The 26,277-nt window shown below is 39.1% G+C and overlaps 3 gene segments (V, D, J or C); 1 reads left to right on the top strand and 2 right to left on the bottom strand.

Annotated features, from left to right (window-relative positions):
• LOC132990871 (Ig kappa-b4 chain C region-like) overlaps window positions 1–26,277 on the bottom strand; it is a 637,710-nt gene that overhangs the window by 246,572 nt on the left and 364,861 nt on the right.
• LOC132991639 (Ig kappa chain V-V region MOPC 21-like) lies at window positions 9,640–10,167 on the bottom strand. The segment is given in 2 exon segments: window positions 9,640–9,950; window positions 10,119–10,167. Coding segments are annotated over 2 exon segments (357 nt in total).
• Window positions 23,675–24,444, top strand: LOC132991460 (Ig kappa-b4 chain C region-like). The segment is given in 1 exon segment: window positions 23,675–24,444. A coding segment is annotated over 1 exon segment (261 nt).

Here is a 26,277-nt window from a genome sequence, read left to right as displayed (position 1 = left end):
TGGTTAATCGATATTGAGGGTACGATATTTCAATGCCATTTGTGTTTTTGGCTGGACCACTGAGCCAGCCCTGGGAACTGGAATCTGGTTAGGTTGATCTGTCAGTCATTTGTGTCTTATTGTGCAATTATAGTTTCATCAGTTCCATGTAGATGCAGTTGTACAATACTTGAAGCTTATTAGTGTGACAGGCATTTATATTTCTTTCCATGTGAGCTATAATTTCCTTTGCTCATGTCTTTGTAGAAGGAGAATGCAGCCCCTTGACGCTGGAAATGGTGCTGGAGTTTGCCTCTGGAGCTTCAGCAGTGCCTCCCCTGGGCTTCCCACAGCATCCTGTCATTGAATTTCTCCACGATGAAGACACTAAAATCTTTCCAGAGGCAAACACATGCGCCATAGTGCTCAGACTGCCCATTCACAAACAATATGAGAAATTCAAAAGCTGTATGACAGAAGGAATTCTGCAGGCTCCAGGTTTCGGCATTGCATAATGTAACCAGGGTCCTAGATAAACACTCTCTAAAATCTCAGCATTGTTTCAAAACAACCTCCCAAAACCTGAGCATTTTCTGAAAAACTGCAGTATGTCAGCATTTCCTAAATAATTTTTTCTCAGCCTCTGTAGCAAATAAAAATGTATTAAAATCAATGAAAAGCTTACTTGACTTTAACTGTAGAGCATTACCTTTGCCCTAAAATTAATAAAGATTTTTTTTTTAAATCTTTAAACCAGTGTTGTAGTCAAGACCACACTAACCGTGACAAAGACCTGCCCGAGACCAGAGAGCTCCGAGGCAAGACCAAGACATTTAGGGAACGAGACCGAGTCCAGACCAAGACAATAAAAATATCAATAAAATATCACAGAGGTTGAAAAAAATATTTAAAAAATCCATTGTTTAATTGAAGTTTGTGTCTAAATAAATCTGACAGCGACAAACAAGGTCTCTGCAATTTGTTTTCAGTGCAGCATTCTGTGGACCAAAGGTTGAAGTCAGTTCAGGCTTTAAAGTACAAGTTCATTACATTCTAGGGCAAAGCCCTCCTCAGACTTCTGTAACGTTGCTGCAATTTTCTTCAAATTAAAACAGCTTTTTCAGTGCATTTGTGTAAAATAATTATAACTGAACACAAGAATAATTAGTAGTTATAGTATGGTTATACTATGAAGAGAGGTTAATATTTGGGAGTCAAATATTTCAGAACTGATATGACGTTTACTGATATTTCCATGTTAAAGTACAACTCACACCTTTTTTTCCCCCTCAAATTTGGTTATCAGTGACATGTTCCAATGTTATGCAATGGAGGCAGGACATTTTGCAGTTGTACAATAACATTTTAATTGTATTTTTCAAGAAAAAATATGCAGTGTCTTTGATTTCTGAGGTAAAATGACAGTGTGTAAAGTGGTGTACTGCAAGAAGTAGTCTTATTATTGGTCATTAGACAAAATATTACATTACTTAACTATGATCATATAGAGGGTACTTTAAATAAAAGAATGAGCGGATTCCTCACCTGCCTTTAATATTTGTTGAAACAATATTATAATAGTAAAACATTGTCAGTGAACATTTACTATACAATGTCTAAATGCAGGAGTATTTTCAGTGTGGTAATACCACTTTTGCTTCTGTACAGGAGCAGAATACTTCTTCCATCATAAGGTATGGTATATGGTAATTTATACAACAGTTAGTTCTGACCAAGCAATATGATTGGATCAGAGGCATTACATGAGTGACGATATAGGACACAACATCACTGGGACTTTTCACAACATGTATCACTCCACCTCAGCCAGGAGCTTTGAATACTTTGAATTGACACTTACAGCTGACAGTTTTTATCTATTCATCATCTCAAACAACAGACTCTAATTTCAATGGTTTCATGATGAAATCCATTTCTTATGGGAGGCTGTGGCTCAGTTGGTAGAGTTGTCGTCTCTCAACCGGAAGTGAGGTGGATTCTAGGTTCTTCCACAACAACAGCTGGGAAATGGTCATCATCATCAAGACTGGGGAAAGTGCCAATCCCATGGTGTGCCAAAAGGGCCTCCAAACTTTGTTCACTGTAACGGTCCTCACCAAAGACATTGTTGATGGCTGTGCTGTCCATCTCCATATTGGCCAGCATTCCTGCAATCCAGATTTGGACAGGTGTTCTGTCGTTTTCTGTGCGCAGACTGTGGTTATTCCAGGCATTTCTGAAGTTCTGAAGTCTTTTCTGAATTTCTGGCAGAAAGACAATTTGCAGTGCCATTTTGTGGAGTTCATCCTCAGGATCAAGAAGCTCAGAATTCTCAAGAGAGTAAAATGTGTCATAGAAAGATTGTAGAACATGCAGAAAAACATCTCTCCAAAGACGTTCTATTCTTTGGTTATGGACAGACTTGCCTGTGATGTGACTCCTCCTCTCCACACCTTGAACAAGGTTCATGAACAGTGCAACTTGTGAATTCTCACCTCCACTCTGGAAGGAAGGCCATACATGCAGGTTGCTTTTACAAACTGTGTCAGTACAGTGGAGGCACGATTATTTGTGTTGCAATTCAAGTATGTGATCAGTCGAGAGTGTCCATCAATGGCTCCATGGACCACCAAACCCCACCTTGTGATAAACATAAAGGAGAAAGGTACATTTGATTATCAATCTAACAGATTGGTGGAGTTGTTTTTATACCTCTAGATTATAGTACATTGAAACTACTCAGTAAATGTACAGACAGGGACAAATTAAAGGAAAACCCTTAAATAAAATAAACATAAACATCTGAAAGTGAGATGCTTCTGTTCACCAGAGCTCATTGGATGGTCTGGTGAGGATGAAAATGATGTGAATAAATGCTTGGGCCATTAAGTCACCAGAACTCAACCAAGCTGAACATCTATGGAAAATTTTAGTCAAATGTAACAATGCTCTCCACCACCATATCCATAACGCCAACTGATATAATACAAACTTTCAACTTCAAATGTATTTAGTGATGTATGTGATTTTCTCTGATGCTATATGTAATTTGGTCAGTCTGTCCGTGTTTGTTTTTCTTTCTATCTGCTGGACTCAGGTCTCTCTTACAAAAAGACTATAATCTGATAACATAAATTATATAAATTAGAGAATATATTGTGTAGTTATGGAGTTCATCCCTGTTAATAGTTAGTAATGTATATAACATACAGACCAATTACCTTATGAGGCGCATGTTTCCATCTATGTGCCATAAACTGTTGGGATGGGGAACATGGTACACCATTCTGGTCACAGCACTGCTCCACCTGCACGCAGCTACAGCAGGATTTATCTGGGACAATGCGTAACGTACCCTACGGCGTGGAACGAACAGCCCCTCAGCTCGGAGGAATCCTCTCATCATCTAATAACATAGAACCAACACACAAACCAAAAACATTTTCAGCTAGTTGTATTGGTGACCCGAATTAAAAAATTAATTTTCCGTATAGTTCATGGGAAACATAAAAACTACTGTACCTCACTTCCTGTATTAGGATAAAGCCCATGAAGTCTTGTAATGTGTTGGATGAGCTCTTCGTCTGTCACTGGTAGATGTCCTCTTCGAACAGACACTCCAAGCAGCTTTGTTTTCTTGTAAAGAAACGATGAGGAGCAACCAAACATGCCAGCCATTTGCTTGACAGTGTATCCTTGTCTCAGCAGAAACACTATTTGCTGCCTTGAAACATCAATGGCTGGTCTGCCACGGCCTCCTGAAAAATAGGCAACAACAGGGAGCTAAAAAATGACTTTCAAATATATGAATTGCAGATTACTGACTACCTTATTAAACTGTAAAACAATCTCTTAATGTATGTCTTAGAGTCCTGTATCTAAATGTGTACATATGTAAAAGAAGAAAGATTTAATATTATATGCACTAAAGTATCAAAAGTTAAACTACACTATGTATTTTGTATAGTTGTATGGTTTGAAGTGTTCAATCGTTGATGTAGGGAACATAGTGACTAAAGATTCTGTTCAAATAATTAATGGTACAGTTATGCTGACTCTGATCTCCTTTTAACGTTGTTAGGTTTGAACTTTGAAAGGGCAAAATTGTCATCAATTTATAACATGTTTTCTGTGCTGATCATGTCTTCAGAGTTGCTAATAGGCCTAACTGAAGGGTTCAGATAATAGTATGGTGTAAAAAGAATAATTATTTTTAAAATGTAACAGAGTTAAAGCATTTCCTAATGAAGATCCTCAAGTAAAGTATACACAAGTTAGCAAAAAACTACAGCCTACCTACATAAATTACACTTGGTAACATGTAATAGACTTTTTTAAGACCACCATAATCATTTTCAACAATTTGTTGTTCTTGTTTACGTGTTTTTGTCTTATTTTAGTCACTGCAGCCTGGTATTCATTTTTTAACTTTCCTGGACAAATATATTTTACAGTGACGTGCCAGAAGATGGCACTTAAATCGTATTGCTACATTTAAAGTACAGTACGACCATAAGGCTCTGACTACGACACACGTGAAGTTCATGGAATTTAATTTCCCACATCGAGTTCCTGTACGTTTCAGAATAAAAGTCTTTAAGGAAAAGAAGGGATTTGACCCACTGAACTGTTAAATACTTTTATTTCGAATGCGATACAGGAAGTAGTTTTCTATCAGCAAAATACCAAACTCGACGGTTATAGAACCGTAAATTCTCTATTTAGCTTGAAAATAGTTATTTTTCAATGCCAGCAATAAGTAGCGTCAGCTTCATTTTCTAGCTAAGACAACAAACTAGCTAAGCACATCCACATAATATACACAATAATTAAAAGTACACAATTTTGATCACTTTAGATTTATCGTGCTCACCTGGTGTTAACTTGTATGTGCCTGTCCTGTTTACATCGTTTGCCTTTCTTTTCCCTACAGAAATATCTGAGTAACGTTAGGCCGACACAAATTTTATTTAACTTGCCAGCAACTGCCTGGATTTTGTAATATTACTTATGTTATTAACGGTAGACCAAAGCTCCCTGTCAACATTTAGCATATTAGCATGTTCACATGGATAATATGAATATCATTTTTGACCAAATGATTCAGCACTTACCTGAACGAACTCGATTAACTGAGAAGGCTGCCGGGGCATCTCGCTGCGAACTCAAAATCAATTCTTTGATGTCCAGAAGGCTGTCTCTTAATTCATTTGCTGTCTCTGTGGAAAGTAGGTCAGAAATTCTCGCTACATTATCAATGGAGGCATCTATTGCGCGTAGTTCCCTTTGACTGCATACACCATGTTGTGGAATCTTATATTCTTTATACTTTTATGTTTGCTTATTAACTGAGCCAATGTATATGAGCACCTCACGTATATACATGCAACTTGACCTTATATGAGCACCTCACATATATACATGCAACTTGACCTTATATGACCCCTGCAGCACACGAACATCACCCGATACTCACCTCACCTCAGATGTTGTTATCTCACTTACACAGATTCAACAACAGCTCCTTATAAGGACTATTTCTTCAAACTCTCAAGGACAAACTACATCATTTTCTCTATTTCCTCCTCTGTGAGTTTCGATCGCACTATATGCTCAAGTATATAAAGATTGTACGCCCCAAGAGTGGGCAGAGAACTTACTTTGTGTATCCTGTACACATCGTTGAACTTCTCTCCTTGCTGCAAGTAATAAACTGTGTGACTTAGCAACTCAACAGTTTTTGGTTTACTCCTTTTTGTTCACTCTCGTGCCGTGGTCCGGAGGGTTTTCTCTTTCTGCTGATTTCTTGCAGGCTCAGTTCTACCACAATGTTGATAAGCTCGTTCGATTGCAAAACATTTTCTTTGAATTTTAAGGATCACTTGCTCCGCCATATTCTACGTCTTCCCCTTCAAAAAAAAAGAATCCCTTTTCAACATGAGGAAATTCAATTGTAGATATCTGTAATAATTATTCTTACTAGTGAAAAAGTAATTACTGATATCTGTAATTCAATTAAAGATATCTGCAAATCAGTTGAAAATTACATTTCGACATGTAGAAATATATTTGTAACGTGTAAAATGGTTTTACAGATATCTTGAATTAACATTTCAACATGTCAAAATGTAATTTTTGAAGAAGTCTTACTTTATGCTCCCCCAAAACACAACATCCTCTTTTAAGTTCACATATTCTGCTCCTCTTCCCCTGTGTGTGAAGTTTCTTGTTCTAAATCCACTCTGATCCTGTATTTGATCATGCCTATAATCCCCTCTATTTCAGCCCTGTTCAGAACAGGCTGTTTCTGTGTCTGTACCTTTAAATATGTAAATGAGCTGTGTCTGACCATCATGGTGAGGAAAGAGGGGGGAGAAGTGGGCTGAAAATGTTTGATATTTAAAAGATGGTGTGTTTATTCTCTTCACAGTCTGTGTGTGTGTGTGTGTGTGTGTGTGTGTGTGTGTGTGTGTGTGTGTGTGTGTGTGTGTGTGTGTGTGTGTCCTCAGTGAAGTGTGTCAGTCTCTGCAGAAACTTGCAGCTGCAGCAGTCAGTTCAGTTTCTGTTCAGTGTGAGTGAGGGAGGTTTTTGCACGACGTTATTTCACTGTGTGAACACCCACTGACTGTTGATATAGTGTGAACTCTGACAGTAGTAAACTGCTGCATCTTCAGTCTGGACTCCACTGATGGTCAGAGTGAAGGCAGAGTTTGATCCACTGCCTGAAAAACGATCTGGAATCCCTGATGCTCGAGTGCTAGCAATGTATATAAGCAGTTTAGGAGTTCCTCCATCTTTCTGTTGGTACCAGTGCAAATAGCTACTACCATGAACATTCTGACTGGTCCTACATGAGATGGAGACGGAGGCTCCCAGAGCAGAGGTCGCTGCTGCAGGCTGAGTCACTGTGACCTGTCCTCTGGACTCTGAGGATACAGAGACAAAAACAGAAAGCAGCATCAGGGTTTAGTGGGCTTCATTTCAGAGGGACGGATGTTCATAGAGGAGAGGAGTCTGATTCTCTGGACTTTACCTGTGAAGCAGCAGCAGAGGAGGACAGTCCAGATGAGGACGCAGATCAAAGTCATGTTTTTGATGATGAGGACGAGGATTTCTGTTGTGATGAAGGACAGCTGTCAGTCATCCAGTGTTCAACTGTCAGGACTATAAACTCTCCCAGAGCACTGGAGCATGGTGCTGCTGATGCAAAGTGGCTCTCTATGGAAATGTTCTGAGAAAATGGCTGATTTTTAGCTGATTCAAAATGTGCTGAAAACAAATTTGAATATGAGAATCTTTTGGTCATTAGAAACCAACTGAGCATCATCAGCATACAAGGTCATTGTAGGTTTGTCTGCAGGTTTAAAGAAGCTCCCTGTGTCCCTGTGAACATCATGTGAGTTCACTGGAAGCTTTGTGAAGAGTTTTTTTTAATAGTTAAGGTGAAGAATACCTTTCAGTGTAAATGCATTATTGGGCAGTTTTGGTGCATGAGGAAGGAAATGTGCTTTTTATTTTTTTATATGGTTTCAGGTCATGCTTGGCCCTTCATTCGATGACATAATTTTAAAGGTTTTAGACAATGTTTTGGTTTTAACGGATATGCAGGGGATAATATGGACTATGTATGTGTTATATAGTCCAAAATATTATCATTATTATTTTTATTAATAATCTCTATGTCCATGGATGTTCACGTGTGTGGGAGGAGTGGGAGGTTAATTGTGAGCCAGTAAAGATGGATGTAAATATTAATGTGTCTCTAAAGGTTTAATGACTTTAGAAATTCCTTCTTTATGTAATGTGGTTGCTTGTCAGTCCCCGGTAGAGGCTATATAAGGGTGATGTAATCAAGTGCTCGCCCTGTCTTACCTGTGTGTAGAACAAGGAAGTGCAGCGTGAGGTGAACTGATTACAAACAATTGCTAGTGGTAAGTGATCTGTTGAACTTAAAACGTAACTATCCACACAGTATGAAAGCACATGCAAGAACAGGGCTAAAGTTAAATTTATTCACTCTTGTAGATCGTGGATTACAACAAGTAGGAGGACGACTGGACTCTGTAGTGACTCATTGTTTTAACGGTATGAGAGTCCTCATGTTGTGCTGTGAATGAAATCATCTCTGTTGGGCTTTAATAATTAGTTTGTATTTTATTATCGCTCTTAATCATCATCGGCAGCAACGGGAGTAAACTTGCTGATTATTATTGTGCAAAATTAATGTATCAAATTATGTGACACTATGTAATTATTTTCTTATATATTTTTTTAGTATATTAGTATATTAGCTCATCACAACATTAAAAGCACACTGCTGGTCTGGGTGCTAAGTTGATGAATTAAAGGTATGCTATTTTGGGTTGACACTTTAAAGAAATGTAATTAATATGTTTTTGATATTGATTGATTTAAAGTCTTGTTTATTTCTCTAGGACTTGGAATTAACTAAAAACTGTCACTGTTTTTCCCCACTTTAATATTTACTTAATTGTTTATTTTTAGAAGTAGTTTCAAATTAGATACTTTGACGGGCCACGTGCAATAGACTTTATGGGCGAAGTGCAATTCATGAATTCATAGTAAAGCTATAGGGGCGAGGGTAGTAGCTCTGAAAGCCTTGATCCCTTTTGCTGTGTGTATTAATTTGTAGTGTTATGCATGATTTATTTGCTGCGTGAGCAGGTGAAGTTAGTGATTATTAGGGAGTGTTGTTAAATGTATCAGTTGGATCTTGAGTGTGATTAGGAGCAGCTATTTTTCCCTGTGTACCTTCTTACTATGGGGATCAAGTGATTCATCAGTCATCCCTGCACAGTGCCACAGTAATGTATGTGTGCCTTGTCTAGTGAACTGCATATATTTATAAAGCTATTGTGTCACCTGTATTGGTCATTCATTTTAACTTGTTTAACGTTGTGTTACATTCTTAAATAAATACTATGTTGTTAAAACTACCATCCTCTCGTCTACTTAATTGAGACACCAACCGGTTAATTTTTGGTGAAACATCTGGTGTAGTGGTAGCTACTTTAGTCCTATAGACGGTAAAAGTGCTACATTTATTTTCTCATTTTAATTACGTGTTTTTTTTATAGTTAAAATGTGCTCAAATATATGAACTATACTGGAATAATACTGGAACGATGCAGCTTATCAGATAAAGTAAAGAATAAAAGATAAGCAAAGTATGATATCATCAGCATATAGAATCTTCAATGTTTTACTACCAGCATTATGACCTCAACATATGGAACAACTGATGTTTCTTTAATGAACATATGCCACTCACAATCATGTCATGCGTTTAGTTAACCTAAAGACTACACATTATGCTCTGAATGTATAAAAGAGGAACATGATGTTTGAAAACCTCCAAAAATAATCTGTAAAAAAGTATGAATCTAAGTGTTGTTAACGTTTGGGTCCTTTTATAAACGTGTTCACTTTGCAGCTTATCTTCAGTCAATGTAGTTTGTTCAGACTTATTTTCTTAATGCTCTTTTCAAACAAATTTATCAATAAACAGAGTTATACTATAAACTGTTCTCTGTTTTATGGACCTAGTTAGCAGACAAAGTTGTAAAGTGCATCTGTTACTCTGCAGCTGTTCAGTCAGATCAGTTCCTCTACAGCTGACGGAGGTCTTTGTAAGATGTTGTATCACTGTGTGAACGGGTAGCTGCTACCCTGCTGACAATAATAATCTCCTGAATCTTCAGTCTGGACTCCACTGATGGTCAAAGTAAAGTCAGTTCCAGACTGACTCCCACTGAAACGATCTGAAACTCCAGACTGACGGTTGGAAGTCCACCAAATCAGGAGCTTAGGGGCTTCTCCATGTTTCTGAAGATAACAGTCTACCTCATTGTCCACATGTGAACTTGCTTTACATCTGATAGAGACAGTTTGTCCTAGAACAACAGACAGAGATCCAGGAGTCTGAGTCAGGAGGATGTCTCCTGAGGAACCTGAAGAAACATGAAAAAAGAGGAGAAAGATTATTGAGACAAATCCAGCTCAGAGAGAGATGATCATCATCCAAACAGAAGAGTCTCATTCTGTAAATTCTGCAGCAGCACATCAATTCAATGAACCTGGTTACACCATGAGGAAAACTTTTCAGATAAGAGTCTGACCCTGAACAAGGAGCCCCAGGGTGACCGTCAGTATAACCAGTGACATCATGCTTGTGCTGCAGGTGTGTCAGAGTCCCTGAAAGGTGTGGACAGACACTGATCAACACTGAAGAGCAGAGAGGCTGAACCCTTATATGCAAACACACAGAGTCACTGAACTGTAGCTGTACTCAACTGATCAGGATGTTTCTCCCTGACAGATTTGACCAGTTCAACATTTAAATTCTTCATAGGCTGTAGAAGAACGGTAAAAGATTCAAGTTAAACAAAATAATCCTGTGCGGATTTGTGTTAATTAAAAAATGGAAAAAAAATGTGTAAACATTTTATTTTGGAAATGAAACTTTTATAGGCAGGACATTTATTCTGATTGAAACATTTAATCACACTGCAGATATTTATCCTTTTATAGACGAGGACAATGGATTGTGTTTCAAAGGGTTTTCTCTTATTCCTTCAAGTAACGGACATCTCACCTGCACACCACATAGGACTGTACACCAATAAAACAATTCTGGCATGACATCACTGACCACCTCTCTGTACTCTTGAGCTGCCACATCCCATGTTCACCCACACTCTGAAAAAGAGAAAAAACAGAAAGAACAGCACAGTAAGGACAGACTAACAGACATTGCAACATTACACACAAATCATAAAGACAACAACAATAAAGGTAAAACTACAGAAAACAGGAAATACATCACAATCATACATTAAAAGCTTGTTTGAAGCGGTGAGTTTTGATCAGTGATTTGAAAGTAGGAGGGTCGGTACAGTGTTGAATATGTGTAGGGAGTGAGTTCCAGAGGGAGGGGGCAGCTATGGAGAAGGCTCTGTCCCCCCAGGTTTGGTACTTGGTTCTAAGAGGGGGAGATAGGAGGTTTTGAAGAACGGAGGCTGCGTGCAGGAGTGTGAGGGTGAAAGAGAGCCGTGAGGTAGGAGGGGGTCTGGTGGTTAAGGGCTTTATGTGTGAGGAGAAGGATTTTGAGTTGGATACGGTAAGGGACAGGGAGCCAGTGGAGATTTTGCAGGACAGGGGTGATGTGTTCGCGTGTTCGGGTGTGGGTGAGCTGTTGAATCAAATCACAACACTCAGAGGTTCTTCAATAAACGACTCGCAGTGAGCTGGAATAAAAACAACATTTGTGTTGTTGACACAAGCTCAACATTTCAATCCTGATGTGGATTTTATTAATGCACCACTCTCTACACCTGTAGAGCCCTGTCCTCCCTTGTTCTTCATCTGTCTATGCGAGCGACAGAGAGGATAATAGAAACAGGGTATCAGGGTAAAAATGGCGCCCTGCATCACACACGGGCAGTTAGGACCCTCCAATAGGAAACTATAGAATCAGGCTGATCATGTCGCTGACGCTTGTTTGGACACGCTGTAACAGTAGAAATGTTTTCTCAAATCTGATAAAAATGAATGTTTAAGATTACTGTGAAATATCCTCTACTGAAAACATACTAAAGAAATACAAAATAGAAACATGTAAAGATTTTCACTCTTTCAGTTTAAGGTGGGTTAGAAACTAAACTTCAAATAAAGTACAGCCCATTTTTGATTCTAAAACCCTACTACTACTTTCATGCTGGATTGTCATTGGAAAAAAACATTTGTATTGTATTAATTAGATGAAAACATATTTTCGTTTATCTCAAACAGGAAATGAGACGACAGGGACTGGAGTCACAGGAACAGAGACGGTTAAAGGTAAATTCTATTAGTTATGTAATGAAATATGATTTCAATTACTCTTTCACAGTCTGTCGCTCTAAAAATGCATTTTAAAATTCATACAAGTATAATTATGTGTTATAGGCAATTGAGGCAAGACAAGACAGAATGGAAGCTTTTGAAGAGCCTACTGATGGTGTGCTGCTCAAATTTAAGTTTCCTAATGTATTGGAGAGGACGAGGAAGTTTGTCTTGTCTGAATCTATTCAGGTTATCACTTTACCTGTCTTAATGTTAACCTCTGAGAAGGAGTTCACCTCTGATGTTAAGTTTTGCTGTGGGTTGTGCATAGTATGATAATTCATAGATGTAAAGTCCTGTTTCTGTTCTCTGCTTTAGACATTGTTTGATTTTGTTGGGCAAGAGGAAATGGCCAGTGAGGTTTTTTGTCTTAGAGAAGCAGCATCAACCAAAGTACTGGAAAGCACACTGTCAGGATCCATTGAGCAGTACAACATCAAAGGGTTTTCGACCCTCTATGTTCAGTGGATGGTAACACCAGCTGGACAGGTGATTAGCAATGTCATTTCAAACATTTTCATTTGTACTAGTTTTTAAAAATGACAGTTTTAATGTATATTGTGTATCTGTATTTGTGTGTATTTTTGCCTCAAATTCAGATAATAGATGCATGTGACCCGAGCAATGCTTGCCCTGCCATAGACCAACAGAGCCCTTCACCTGCTCCTTCTCCTCCTCCTCCTCTTCCTTCTCCTCCTCACCAGTCTCCTGTACGATCACTGCCTCTTCAGCCAACTCTTAGAACAATAGTGGAGAATAGTGAATCCTCATCATCTCAGTATGTTATTTTACTTTCATTTGAATATTTATTCTCAAACTTCAAAGTTGCCTTTTGTCATCTAAGTTTTATATTTGATTTTATGTCACAGAATTGATCTGCAAACTGTCTTGATGAAGCTCCTCAGCAAAGTGGATCTCACCTGTAATCACACAAGCAATCAAATAAACGTTTGCAGAGACAACATCTTGCAGGGTAGCCTTCAAGCGTTTAAACGACGGCGCTTTGACCCAGGAGCAAAGCTGGATGTGATATTTGTTGACAGTGAGGGGGAAGGAGAAGGGGCTGTGGATGACGGAGGGCCAACCAGGGAATACCTGCGGTTGCTAATGAGGGCTGTACAGCACTCAAAGATATTTGATGGGCCTGAGAATGATAGGCTGTTGGCTCTTGATACTCATTGTAAGTAATTATTTAAAAAGAAGTGTAACCTGTATAAAACAAATTATTTGAATCTTTACATAAATGTTTGTTTTTCAGATCTTGAGACTGGACTGTACACCCTGATTGGAAAGATGGTGACCGTGTGTATAATCCATGGTGGAGTTGGCCCATCCTTCTTTTCTAAGCCTCTCTTTCTCCAGCTTTGTGGTAAATCTCCACCTCCTGCTTCATTGGATAAAGTGGGAGACCAGTCTTTCAGAGAAAAGTTATTAAAGGTGTGTATTGCACAGTTTTTGAAGCCTGGTCATTACATTTTCACTGTAGATTTTTTCCCCTAAATAGGACTACTCTCATTATTGTGTTTTTTTAGATAAAAGAAGCTCAGACTGTCCACGAGGCAAATGATGCAATCACAGATGCAGAAGACAGTCTGAGCATGATGGGAACTCTGAGATACATCACATCCTTGGAGCAGAGGGATTCCCTGGTCCAGTCTGCAGCACATTATTTTGTTGATGGGCGGATGCACGTGGCATTGAGACAGTGAGCAGTTTATCCATCAGGGCAAAACTGAGGGGTGTGAAAGGGTAAACTTGTTCATATAACATTGATTTGTAATGTTCTAATTTATGTGGGTTTTTTTTTTCAGGTTTGAGGAAGCTTTCAAAACTCTGGGTTTCCTTGATGAGCTTAGGGCTCACCCTGGAATCTTTGAGGACCTGTTCACCAGTGCACCGAAACCACTGGAGGCCAAAGACTTGTCTACTTTGTTTGAAGTTGATTTCTCAGTCCCTGGAAGTAACAGACGACCCCTGGAAAATCAGACCATCTGTTTCTGGAGAGACTGGTTAATCGATATTGAGGGTACGATATTTCAATGGCATGTGTGTGTTTGGCTGGACCACTGAGCCAGCCCTAGGAATTGGAATCAGGTTAGGTTGATCTGTCAGTCATTTGTGTCTTATTGTGCAATTATAGTTTCATCAGTTCCATGTAGATGCAGTTGTACAATACTTGAAGCTTATTAGTGTGACAGGCATTTATATTTCTTTCCATGTGAGCTATAATTTCCTTTGCTCATGTCTTTGTAGAAGGAGAATGCAGCCCCTTGACGCTGGAAATGGTGCTGGAGTTTGCCTCTGGAGCTTCAGCAGTGCCTCCCCTGGGCTTCCCACAGCATCCTGTCATTGAATTTCTCCACGATGAAGACACTAAAATCTTTCCAGAGGCAAACACATGCGCCATAGTGCTCAGACTGCCCATTCACAAACAATATGAGAAATTCAAAAGCTGTATGACAGAAGGAATTCTGCAGGCTCCAGGTTTCGGCATTGCATAATGTAACCAGGGTCCTAGATAAACACTCTCTAAAATCTCAGCATTGTTTCAAAACAACCTCCCAAAACCTGAGCATTTTCTGAAAAACTGCAGTATGTCAACATTTCCTAAATAATTTTTTCTCAGCCTCTGTAGCAAATAAAAATGTATTAAAATCAATGAAAAGCTTACTTGACTTTAACTGTAGAGCATTACCTTTGCCCTAAAATTAATAAAGATTTTTTTTTAAATCTTTAAACTAGTGTTGTAGTCAAGACCACACTAACCGTGACAAAGACCTGCCCGAGACCAGAGAGCTCCGAGGCAAGACCAAGACATTTAGGGAACGAGACCGAGTCCAGACCAAGACAATAAAAATATCAATAAAATATCACAGAGGTTGAAAAAAATATTTAAAAAATCCATTGTTTAATTGAAGTTTGTTTCTGCAAGAAGTAGTCTTATTATTGGTCATTAGACAAAATATTACATTACTTAACTATGATCATATAGAGGGTACTTTAAATAAAAGAATGAGCGGATTCCTCACCTGCCTTTAATATTTGTTGAAACAATATTATAATAGTAAAACATTGTCAGTGAACATTTACTATACAATGTCTAAATGCAGGAGTATTTTCAGTGTGGTAATATCACTTTTGCTTCTGTACAGGAGCAGAATACTTCTTCCATCATAAGGTATGGTATATGGTAATTTATACAACAGTTAGTTCTGACCAAGCAATATGATTGGATCAGAGGCATTACATGAGTGACGATATAGGACACAACATCACTGGGACTTTTCACAACATGTATCACGCCACCTCAGCCAGGAGCTTTGAATACTTTGAATTGACACTTACTGAATTGCTCCCTCTGCTTCGGTGCCAGTGTATGAATGGGATTAGTTACTTCTGATGGATGATACTACATAGCGACCACTACCATCAGTGTGTGAAAAGGTGTGACATGTGGTGTAAAAGTGCACTGAGTTGTCGGAAGACTAGAAAAGTGCTATATAAGTCCATTTACCATTACCATTTATAACACAAGTTAAGATTTGTACTACAAAGAAGCTGCTCTGTGGTAACCATGGAGACCAACAAAGTAATAGTGCAGGAGAGTGTTTGGGTTGCATAGAATGAGACTAGTTTTAGTTAAACTGTGGAACTAGTTGAGTTGGTGGAGTTAAAATAATCTGTTGTTGATTTTTACTTGTTACCACTATTTTCTGCTTGTATTACTGTTGTATAAAAGCAACATCACACTCGAGGTCGAGATGCTGTTCTGGATATCATCACTGCTACGATTCTGTCGTAGACACACGCCGCAGTGACGATATTAAGTACAACATCACTCCCTACTGTGTGATATTACTTTAAATTGTCAGTTTAAAGTCAGTTTGGTCTTAACTATTATACACTATTATTTTCACTTTGGGGCAACACAAGCATATTTGCAATTACTGTGCAGCAAGTCTGGTATTTCTGTGTCATATCTGGAATATCTTCAACTGCCTGGATGACGAGTTGCTGTGAAGTGAGGTGGATTCTGGGTTCTTCCACAACAACAGCTGGGAAATGGTCATCGTCATCTAGACTGGGGAAAGTGCCAATCCCATGGTGTGCCAAAAGGGCCTCCAAACTTTGTTCACTGTAACGGTCCTCACCAAAGACATTGTTGATGGCTGTGCTGTCCATCTCCATATTGGCCAGCATTCCTGCAATCCAGATTTGGACAGGTGTTCTGTTGTTTTCTGTGCGCAGACTGTGGTTATTCCAGGCGTTTCTGAAGTTCTGAAGTCTTTTCTGAATTTCTGGCAGAAAGACAATTTGCAGTGCCATTTTGTGGAGTTCATCCTCAGGATCAAGAAGCTCAGAATTCTCAAGAGAGTAAAATGTATCATAGAAAGTTTGTAGAACATGCAGAAAAACATCTCTCCAAAGACGTTCTATTCTTTGGTTATGGACAGACTCGCCTGTGATGTGACTCCTCCTCTCCACACCTTGAACAAGGTTCATGAACAGTGCAACTTGTGAATTCTCACCTCCATAGTCTGATCTAACTCTGGAAGGAAGGCCATACATGCAGGTTGCTTTTACACACTGTGTCAGTACAGTGGAGGCACGATTATTTGTGTTGCAATTCAAGTATGTGATCAGTCGAGAGTGTCCATCAATGGCTCCATGGACCACCAAACCCCACCTTGTGATAAACATAAAGGAGAAAGGTACATTTGATTATCAATCTAACAGATTGGTGGAGTTGTTTTTATACCTCTAGATTATAGTACATTGAAACTACTCAGTAAATGTACAGACAGGGACAAATTAAAGGAAAACCCTTAAATAAAATAAACATAAACATCTGAAAGTGAGATGCTTCTGTTCACCAGAGCTCATTGGATGGTCTGGTGAGGATGAAAATGATGTGAATAAATGCTTGGGCCATTAAGTCACCAGAACTCAACCAAGCTGAACATCTATGGAAAACTTTCGTCAAACGTAACAATGCTCTCCACCACCATATCCATAACGCCAACTGATATAATACAAACTTTCAACTTCAAATGTATTTAGTGATGTATGTGATTTTCTCTGATGCTATATGTAATTTGGTCAGTCTGTCCGTGTTTGTTTTTCTTTCTATCTGCTGGACTCAGGTCTCTCTTACAAAAAGAGTATAATCTGATAACATAAATTATATAAATTAGAGAATATATTGTGTAGTTATGGAGTTCATCCCTGTTAATAGTTAGTCATGTATATAACATACAGACCAATTACCTTATGAGGCGCATGTTTCCATCTATGTGCCATAAACTGTTGGGATGGGGAACATGGTACACCCTTCTGGTCACAGCACTGCTCCACCTGCGCGCAGCTGCAGCAGGATTTATCTGGGTCAATGCGTCTCGTACCCTACGGCGTGGAACGAACAGCCCCTCAGCTCGGAGGAATCCTCTCATCATCTAATAACATAGAACCAACACACAAACCAAAAACATTTTCAGCTAGTTGTATTGGTGACCCAAATTAAAAAATACATTTTCTGTATACTTCATGGGAAACATAAAAACTACTGTACCTCACTTCCTGTATTAGGATCAAGCCCATGAAGTCTTGTGATGTGTTGGATGAGCTCTTCGTCTGTCACTGGTAGATGTCCTCTTCGAACAGACACTCCAAGCAGCTTTGTTTTCTTGTAAAGAAACGATGAGGAGCAACCAAACATGCCAGCCATTTGCTTGACAGTGTATCCTTGTCTCAGCAGAAACACTATTTGCTGCCTTGAAACATCAATGGCTGGTCTGCCACGGCCTCCTGAAAAATAGGCAACAACAGGGAGCTAAAAAATGACTTTCAAATATATGCATTGCAGATTACTGACTACCTTATTAAACTGTAAAACAATCTCTTAATGTATGTCTTAGAGTCCTGTATCTAAATGTGTACATATATAATAGAAGAAAGATTTAATATTATATGCACTAAAGTATCAAAAGTTAAACTACACTATGTATTTTGTATAGTTGTATGGTTTGAAGTGTTCAATCGTTGATGTAGGGAACATAGAGACTAAAGATTCTGTTCAAATAATTAATGGTACAGTTATGCTGACTCTGATCTCCTTTTAACGTTGGTAGGTTTGAACTTTGAAAGGGCAAAATTGTCATCAATTTATAACATGTTTTCTGTGCTGATCATGTCTTCAGAGTTGCTAATAGGTCTAACTGAAGGGTTCAGATAATAGTATGGTGTAAAAAGAATAATTATTTTTAAAATGTAACAGAGTTAAAGCATTTCCTAATGAAGATCCTCAAGTAAAGTATACACAAGTTACCAAAAAACTACAGCCTACCGACATAAATTACACTTGGTAACATGTAATAGACTTTTTTAAGACCACCATAATCATTTTCAACAATTTGTTGTTCTTGTTTACGTGTTTTTGTCTTATTTTAGTCACTGCAGCCTGGTATTCATTTTTTAACTTTCCTGGACAAATATATTTTACAGTGACATACCAGGAAGGAAACTATGTTTCAACATGTCAAAATGTAATTTCCACTAGTGAAAACTAAATTGCTACTTGTCAGCCAGACTGTTTTAATGTTAAAAGGGCTTGCCATAGCTTCTGTCTGCCAACGCACGTACTGCTGCAACTCTGTAATTCACTGTAACATCATCTAAACCCCCAGACACACCAATCTTTTTTACCTTTTGGAGCCATCTCCTAAAAACTTCTACATGTCTCCACCTCTCCGCTCTCGTCCTGATACACCAATCGGATGTCCTTATATGGAGAGATGGGGGTGTGGTAGTATGCTGCCGATTTAGAATGATTCTGATTCACTCACATACGCCTGGTGGTGAGAACAAAATATGCTGGTACGCACGTGTCATGAATCTGACGGTGATTTTGCGTATGCACTTATTTAATGCGCAGAGTAAGAACATTTCTACACACATATTAGTGAATGAGGCCCAATGAGAGTAAGGGAGACAGTGGGACAGACAGAAGTCTTAGAAAAACCCTAAATGTTACATAATATGAGCATAAAGCTCTTAAGACTAACAAATGGAGTCGATTTGCCCTGTACAACATCAGGAAGATCAGACCTTACCTGTCAGAACATGCTACACAGCTCCTGGTACAGGATCTTGTGATATCACACATCGACTATTGCAACTCTCTACTGGCAGGTCTTCCTACATGCACTATCAAACCCCTGCAGATGAAACAAAATGCAGCAGCACGACTGGTCTTCAACCTTCCTAAAAGAGCACATGTCACTCTGCTGTTCATCTCCTCACACTGGCTCCCAGTTACTGCTCGCATCAAATTTAAAACTCTGCTGCTCGCTTACAAAACAGACACAAAAACGGCTCCTCCTTACTTTAACTCTCTCATCCAGGTCTACACTCCCTCCCCCCCACTACGCTCTGCCAATGAAAGGCGTCTGATCCAACCTTCACAACAGGGTCCTAAGATGCTAAATAGACTCTTCTCCTCTGTCGCCCCCTGGTGGTGGAATGAACTTCCAAACTCCATTCGATCTGCAGAGTCCCTCTGCACCTTTAAGAAAAAGCAAAAGACCCAGCACTTTATAAGTACCTACGACCTGATGACGATGGTTTAGATATTGTTGTTGATGATGATCATCTCGGACAACTGTGTGTGAGATTGAAAGGTTTCCATGGTGATATGAATTCAAAGGGACTGCTGTAATTTAATTCTGGGGAATTTAGTTGGATTTAACCTCTGAAACTCCTGATCTGTGTCCAAAGAAAATCAGCACATCACAACATATCTAACAGTTATGTGAGAATGTAGCTTGCTTCTCATCGTTTTAAATCAACACTAACAATAAACTACACAAACCATATTTGTGTAAGCGGACTTCAGGGTTGTAAACAGCATCCAGCAGTCTGTGTTGTCGCTCGTTTTCCTCTTTTGATCGACGAAGTTGCTCCTCATCGTTCTTTCAAACAGATCAAATATCTCTTCAGCAGTAGCAGTGAGTCTCTGGTTGACAAAAGATCTCAGTGTTTTAGCTTTAGACATTTTCACACACACACAGGTTTGTACAATTTAATGATGTCAACATTTTAAACTGATGGGAAACCAGCTGTCTTCTCACTTAGCTGCTTTATGTCAGAATGTCCTCATCCCGCCCATTCTGCTGATCCCTTTAAAAACGTATTTCTTATAGTCTGTCTGTCAGTCTGCCTCTGTGTGTGTCTGTGATTGGCAGAGAATCATACCTACAGTTCAGCTGAAAGGCTTGGAGAGGGTAAAAGACTCCAGCAGCACTTGTAGTACGAAGATCAATTTGATGAAGTCCAAGGCAAATTTCCCACTGGGACAATACAGTTCATCTTATCTATCTTATCTTGTCTTATCTTATTAACTTAATATGACGCGTTTCAGCTTGTGAACTTTGATGACCCTGCTGGAGGCTACAAGCTGAATCATGTTGATCTTAAAAAGTTCATGAAGTTGATCTTCATCATACGAGTGTTGATTAATTCAAATGGTTGTTTAATTCTGATTTTTTATTGATCGTATTGGCTGATATTTCTTTCTCTTATCAGCCCTGATTGGTGAAATCTTAAGTATTTTTATTATTTTTATCTTCTTTATTAATATAATTTATTTTGTTTGCTGTCCTGTAATTGTAAATGTATTTTATGTTTTTTGTTCGTACCTGCCTTTAGGGACTACAGATGAAATGTAGCTTTTGTGCTAATTCCGGCATATTGATTTAGATGGGATTGGCTGATTTGCTGATTCATGTGCAATGTCCTAATTCAATAAATACAATTTAAATTGTTGACCTTCTCTTCACTGTGTTGTTTCTTGTTACATCTGTTTCATATTGTGTTTCATGATGGACGTCGCTTTGCTGGCTGCAAAACAAATCTGCCCACAGATACAGTCACCTGAACCTGAACCTGAAGTCCTAGTTTGGTTGTCATGAAACCAGAATTTTTTACTTGGATAAGTTATCAGTAAAAATCAAACAAAATTGGGCACAGCTGGCGTAGTGGTTAATGCGCTCGCCCCATGTACGGAGGCTGTTGGCCCAGGTTCGAAGCCAACATGTGGCTCCTTTCCATCATATTGTTTCCCTGATTTCTAACTTTATCCACTTTCCTATCTCTACAATAAAGGCACATAAAGCCCACCTGCCAAAAAAAGTCAAACAATATTGGTACCTGTTTCAAGTCTTACTTTATGCTCCCCCAAAACACAACACCCTCTTTTAAGTTCACATATTCTCCTCCTCTTCCCCTGTGTGTGAAGTTTCTTGTTCTAAATCCACTCTGATCCTGTATTTGATCATGTCTATAAACCCCTCTATTTCAGCCCTGCTCAGAACAGGCTGTTTCTGTGTCTGTACCTTTAAATATGTAAATGAGCTGTGTCTGACCATCATGGTGAGGAAAGAGGGGGGAGAAGTGGGCTGAAAATGTTTGATATTTAAAAGATGCTGTGTTTATTCTCTTCACAGTGTGTGTTTGTGTGTGTGTGTGTGTGTGTGTGTGTGTGTGTGTGTGTGTGTGTGTGTGTGTGTGTGTGTGTGTGTGTGTGTGTGTGTGTGTGTGCGTGCGTGCGTGCGTGCGTGCGTGTGTGTGTGTGTGTCCTCAGTGAAGTGTGTCAGTCTCTGCAGAAACTTCCAGCTGCAGCAGTCAGTTCAGTTTCTGTTCAGTCTGACTGAGGGAGGTTTTTGTACGACGCTATTTCACTGTGTGAACACATCCTGACTGTTGATATAGTGAAAACTCTGACAGTAGTAAACTGCTGCATCTTCAGTCTGGACTCCACTGATGGTCAGAGTGAAGGCAGAGTTTGATCCACTGCCTGAAAAACGACCTGGAATCCCTGATGCTCGAGTGCTAGCATCGTATATAAGCAGTTTAGGAGTTCCTCCATCTTTCTGTTGGTACCAGGCTAAACGGTGGTAGCTGCTCCAGACATAAACATCCTGACTGGTCCTACATGAGATGGAGACGGAGGCTCCCAGAGCAGAGGTCACTGCTGCAGGCTGAGTCACTGTGACCTGTCCTCTGGACTCTGAGGATACAGAGACAAAAACAGAAAGCAGCATCAGGGTTTAGTGGGCTTCATTTCAGAGGGACGGATGTTCATAGAGGAGAGGAGTTTGATTCTCTGGACTTTACCTGTGAAGCAGCAGCAGAGGAGGAGAGTCCAGATGAGGACGCAGATCAAAGTCATGTTTTTGATGATGAGGACGAGGATTTCTGTTGTGATGAAGGACAGCTGTCAGTCATCCAGTGTTCAACTGTCAGGACTATAAACTCTCCCAGAGCACTGGAGCATGGTGCTGCTGATGCAAAGTGGCTCTCTATGGAAATGTTCTGACTGACTCCAACAGGGATCACTCTCATTACTCTGTTTATCAATCAATCAATTAATTATACAATTAATTAGAAAACTTTCAAAACAAATTTAATATGATTTCATGTTCATGCTTCTAGAAACATTTATTCTGATATAAATCACGATAATTAATAATATTCTTGAGAAAATGATTTAAAAATAATTTAAATATCTCAAAGAAAGACATTCTTTAATTTGTTATAATCTTTTTAAATTCTGTTTTCATTTGGTCTCAGAGGTCTTGCAGGCAGAGACTCATTCAGGTGTCTGTGTTTGTGTCAGAGTCAGAGAGCCGTGTGTCTCTACAGCGAGAGGTTTTTGTACGACGACTCCATCAGTTTGTATCACTGTGGTACACGTTCGGTGGAGGAACCAGACTGGATATTGGAAGTAAGTCACATATTCATCTTTTTATTCAATCAGTAAGTTATTCTGGTGTCTTTTGTCTTCATATTCAAGCCTGGAGGAAAAGAAAATACTGACCTTTACTTTTTAAATCGATTGTTTTAGAAAGAATAAAGACAACATTTGACTTTAAAGGATTTCAGTTTAAAACAGAAACACAGACTGAATTTAAATGAAGGTAAAATGTTTGAAGCCAGAGTTTTTATTTGTTGGGAAATAGATGATTTTCACTCTCATGGTAAGGTGACATGTGGAGTTGTGGTAGTTTGACTTCAGTGTGTTAAAGTCAGAGAGTCGTGTGTCTCTACAGTGAGAGGTTTTTGTACGGCCGCTCAATGACTTTGTACCACTGTGGTGGACTTTTGGTGGAGGAACCAGACTGGATGTTGGAAGTAAGTTTCTGTATGAATATTAAACCTAATGTTAAAATACAGATTTTTATATTTGATCCACATAAATCACAATTTGACAACCTCAGAGACAGCTGCTAAATAATGTTCTATTCATGAGGTTTTTCTAACAATCGATATGGACGCCTTAATGACTGAAACAACTGAATGAAATTTATTTGTCATTAACATTTATTGGAAATGTTAAAGCAGCTGTCTCTCTGTTTATTTGTAATATTTGTCATCGTGAAACTCTAACTCTAATGAAATCGTGTTTTTATCGGTCCTGCTTTACCGTGAAGGTTCACTCAGGACAGTTTGATTTCTGTCACACTGAAACATAAACAGGTTGATATTTAACAAAGAGAATGTTTTAAATGTTTTCCTGAGATTCATTTTCTGACAACTCTTTAAGGTATTTATCTGATTCAGTTGTTTGAATGAACCGAACAAAACAAACATAAAGAACGGTGTTTTAAAATGCATGTAATCTCTGATCTCTTTATGCGTCTAATTTAGACATTTTTCTGATTTGAATTCACATGAAGAACATTTTAATGTGTTCAGTTGATTCTCTGTTTTAGTTTGTTTTTTTTCTTCACCTACAAACTGTTTTAAAAATGTGTTGCAAAGTTTTTGGATTATTTTGATGGGGAATGTTTGTAATGTTTTTAATTTGATTCAGATGTAGTTTAAATATATTTCAGGTCGTTCTGTGTGATTCTCTCTCTGTGTGCTGATGTGCATGAGAGGCTTCTTAAAGGGAAGTGAAACAATGTGTGAGTGAGTGACCGGTGGAGCAGAAAGAAACATCTGACAGAAACTCCTAAAAAAAGAAAATCAACTCTCAGACATTAAAGGTGTCCTATAGGGTGTGGTGTTTGATTGACAGCTGTGTGCTCCCTGTCCTCTAATCTGATTGGTGTCTCCTATAGGTGATGTGCGTCCCACCCTGACGGTGCTGCCCCCCTCCAATGAGGAGCTGGAGCAGGGGAAGGCCACGCTCATGTGTCTGGCCAACAAGGGCTTCCCCTCAGGCTGGAGTCTGGCCTGGAACGTGGACGGCAGCAGCAGCAGCAGCAGCAGCAGCTGGGAGGAGAGCAGGAGCCCTGCGGTGCTGGAAAGGGACGCTCTCTACAGCTGGAGCAGCACCCTGAGGCTCTCTGCAGACCAGTGGAGGAAGGTGGGCTCTGTGACCTGTGAAGCCACCCAGGGCGCCCAGGCTCGAGTCACAGAAAGTCTGAGTAGAGACCAGTGTTCCCAGTAATGACTCACTGGGACTCTGCTGCTGGTTTTACTGTGATACTGCTCTCACTCTGCACCTCTCTCTCTCTTTATTTCATGTTTCTAAAGAATAAATATTAGCTTGTTGCTTCAGATGTGTGTGTATCGTTTTCTGATAATCTGTTCATTAAATCAATGAGAAATACACTTTTTGTCTTTTTTTAATTTTTTCAAAGTTGTTAAAATGACTTTTCTTTTCTTTTATCACAAACTGTCTTAAGATACTTCATCATCATGGAGCCAGTGACTACATTAAGAAATGCAGTTTCTCCATGATAACTTTACAAAGGACGAGTAAAAACACATCATGATGAGACATAAACATTGTTTTTAAACTCAGACTGAGCTCCTCAATATGTTTGATGAGTGCCATCAGTGATCACAGAACTTCAAACGATATCATTTTTCATAATTTATATAAATTCCCAAATGACAGTAAACTTGTTTTGTGCTCTAGTCTCTACTATAGTCGGTAATAATGAACAAAACCTATGATAGCCAGCATGACTAGCCAAGACCAGAGTGCTCAGAGACCGAGATAAGATCAAGACCAAGGCAGGACAAGAATGAGACAAGACCAGGACAATGAATTTCACTGAAAAATCATCAACTTGTGTGCAGCTGGCGTGTCACTCACTCAGACTGTAACACCAGGAAGGTTGCAGCCGTAACTGGGGGATAAAAGTCAAACTACAAATGAACTGAAGTTAATCGTTGTTTCAAAAAGGGGCTTTTCCTTTCTACCACAATCAATTAAGGAACAGGACTACCACAAAACCATCACCATCTCCTGACCTCTGGCAGCCTGGTGGAAAACCCATAATATCACCAAGTCATCACTAGCACCATGTAGATTTTTTAATTTTATTTTTTAATTTTACCAGGTAGTCTCATTGAGATTTTGCAATCTCTTTTTCAAGAGAGACCTGGGTACATCAGTGGCAAATAAAATAATAAAAAAGAAAGAAGTAACAGACATCAAAAACACAAAGTAGATGCATGGCAAATACGCACAAAAACATCATACAAACACATTTAAAGTCAAGTCAGGTGTCCAAAGCAGGGCTATTAACATAGACAACTCCCAATTGATTTAAATTTGTGCTCTTTCAGCATCCCTTTAAATGCCACTAGAGCAGGGATGTCAGACATACGGCCCGACCCGTTGGCCGGATCCGGCCCGACAGCAGGTTTCATCCGGCCCGCGAGACGTTTTGGGAAGGAGGAGGAAATGTATTTAAAAATATTTTGAGATTTTTTATAAATTAAATATTTGTAATACGTATTTCTCCCGAATTGTATTAAAACCTATGTATAATGAGCAACTTAAAGGTTGATATCATGATATGAAAATTAATTAAATGGGGCACTTTGAACTATCTTCTCAGCAGGGAGTATCATAAAAAAGACGAGTCGAGCGCACAAGCTGCTCCTGCATTACGCTAATCAGCAAACAGGCTGAACACCTGAGAGAGGTGACACATGTAACGGGTGTGCCTGTCCTGCTCAAGTTCTAAACTTCACTGGATGCACATCTGTTACTGGTCGTGATATCTGCGTTGTGTTCTGGTGTTGCGTTGAAAGAAGTACTCGGACCACGATCTGCTACTGGTTTCTCATTTATTGTGAACCGTGCTGGCTGCTGCATCTGCACAAGTCAAAAAGAAATACAAAAGTCTCAGTAACATGCAGTCTCTCTCACACACGTGGGTCTCCAGTCCCCTGTTAGCAGATAAACATAAGGGAAACCCTGTAGCACTTGGAAACATGTGTCTGCTAATAAACTTCATAAAGTTCATTCACAAGTCTACATTTAAAACACAACTCTTCTGCATGTTCACCAACTTAAAGAGTAACCTCCAATTGCAAACTGCTGCACTTTACATTGTCTATAACAAGAAATAGTGCTAAACCATGAGCAGAGCA

The sequence above is a fragment of the Labrus mixtus genome, chromosome 16 (assembly GCF_963584025.1).
Source record: "Labrus mixtus chromosome 16, fLabMix1.1, whole genome shotgun sequence".
NCBI lineage: Eukaryota > Metazoa > Chordata > Actinopteri > Labriformes > Labridae > Labrus > Labrus mixtus.
The sequence above is the reverse complement of the archived record's forward strand: the minus strand, read 5'-3'. Positions and strand labels throughout refer to the sequence as shown.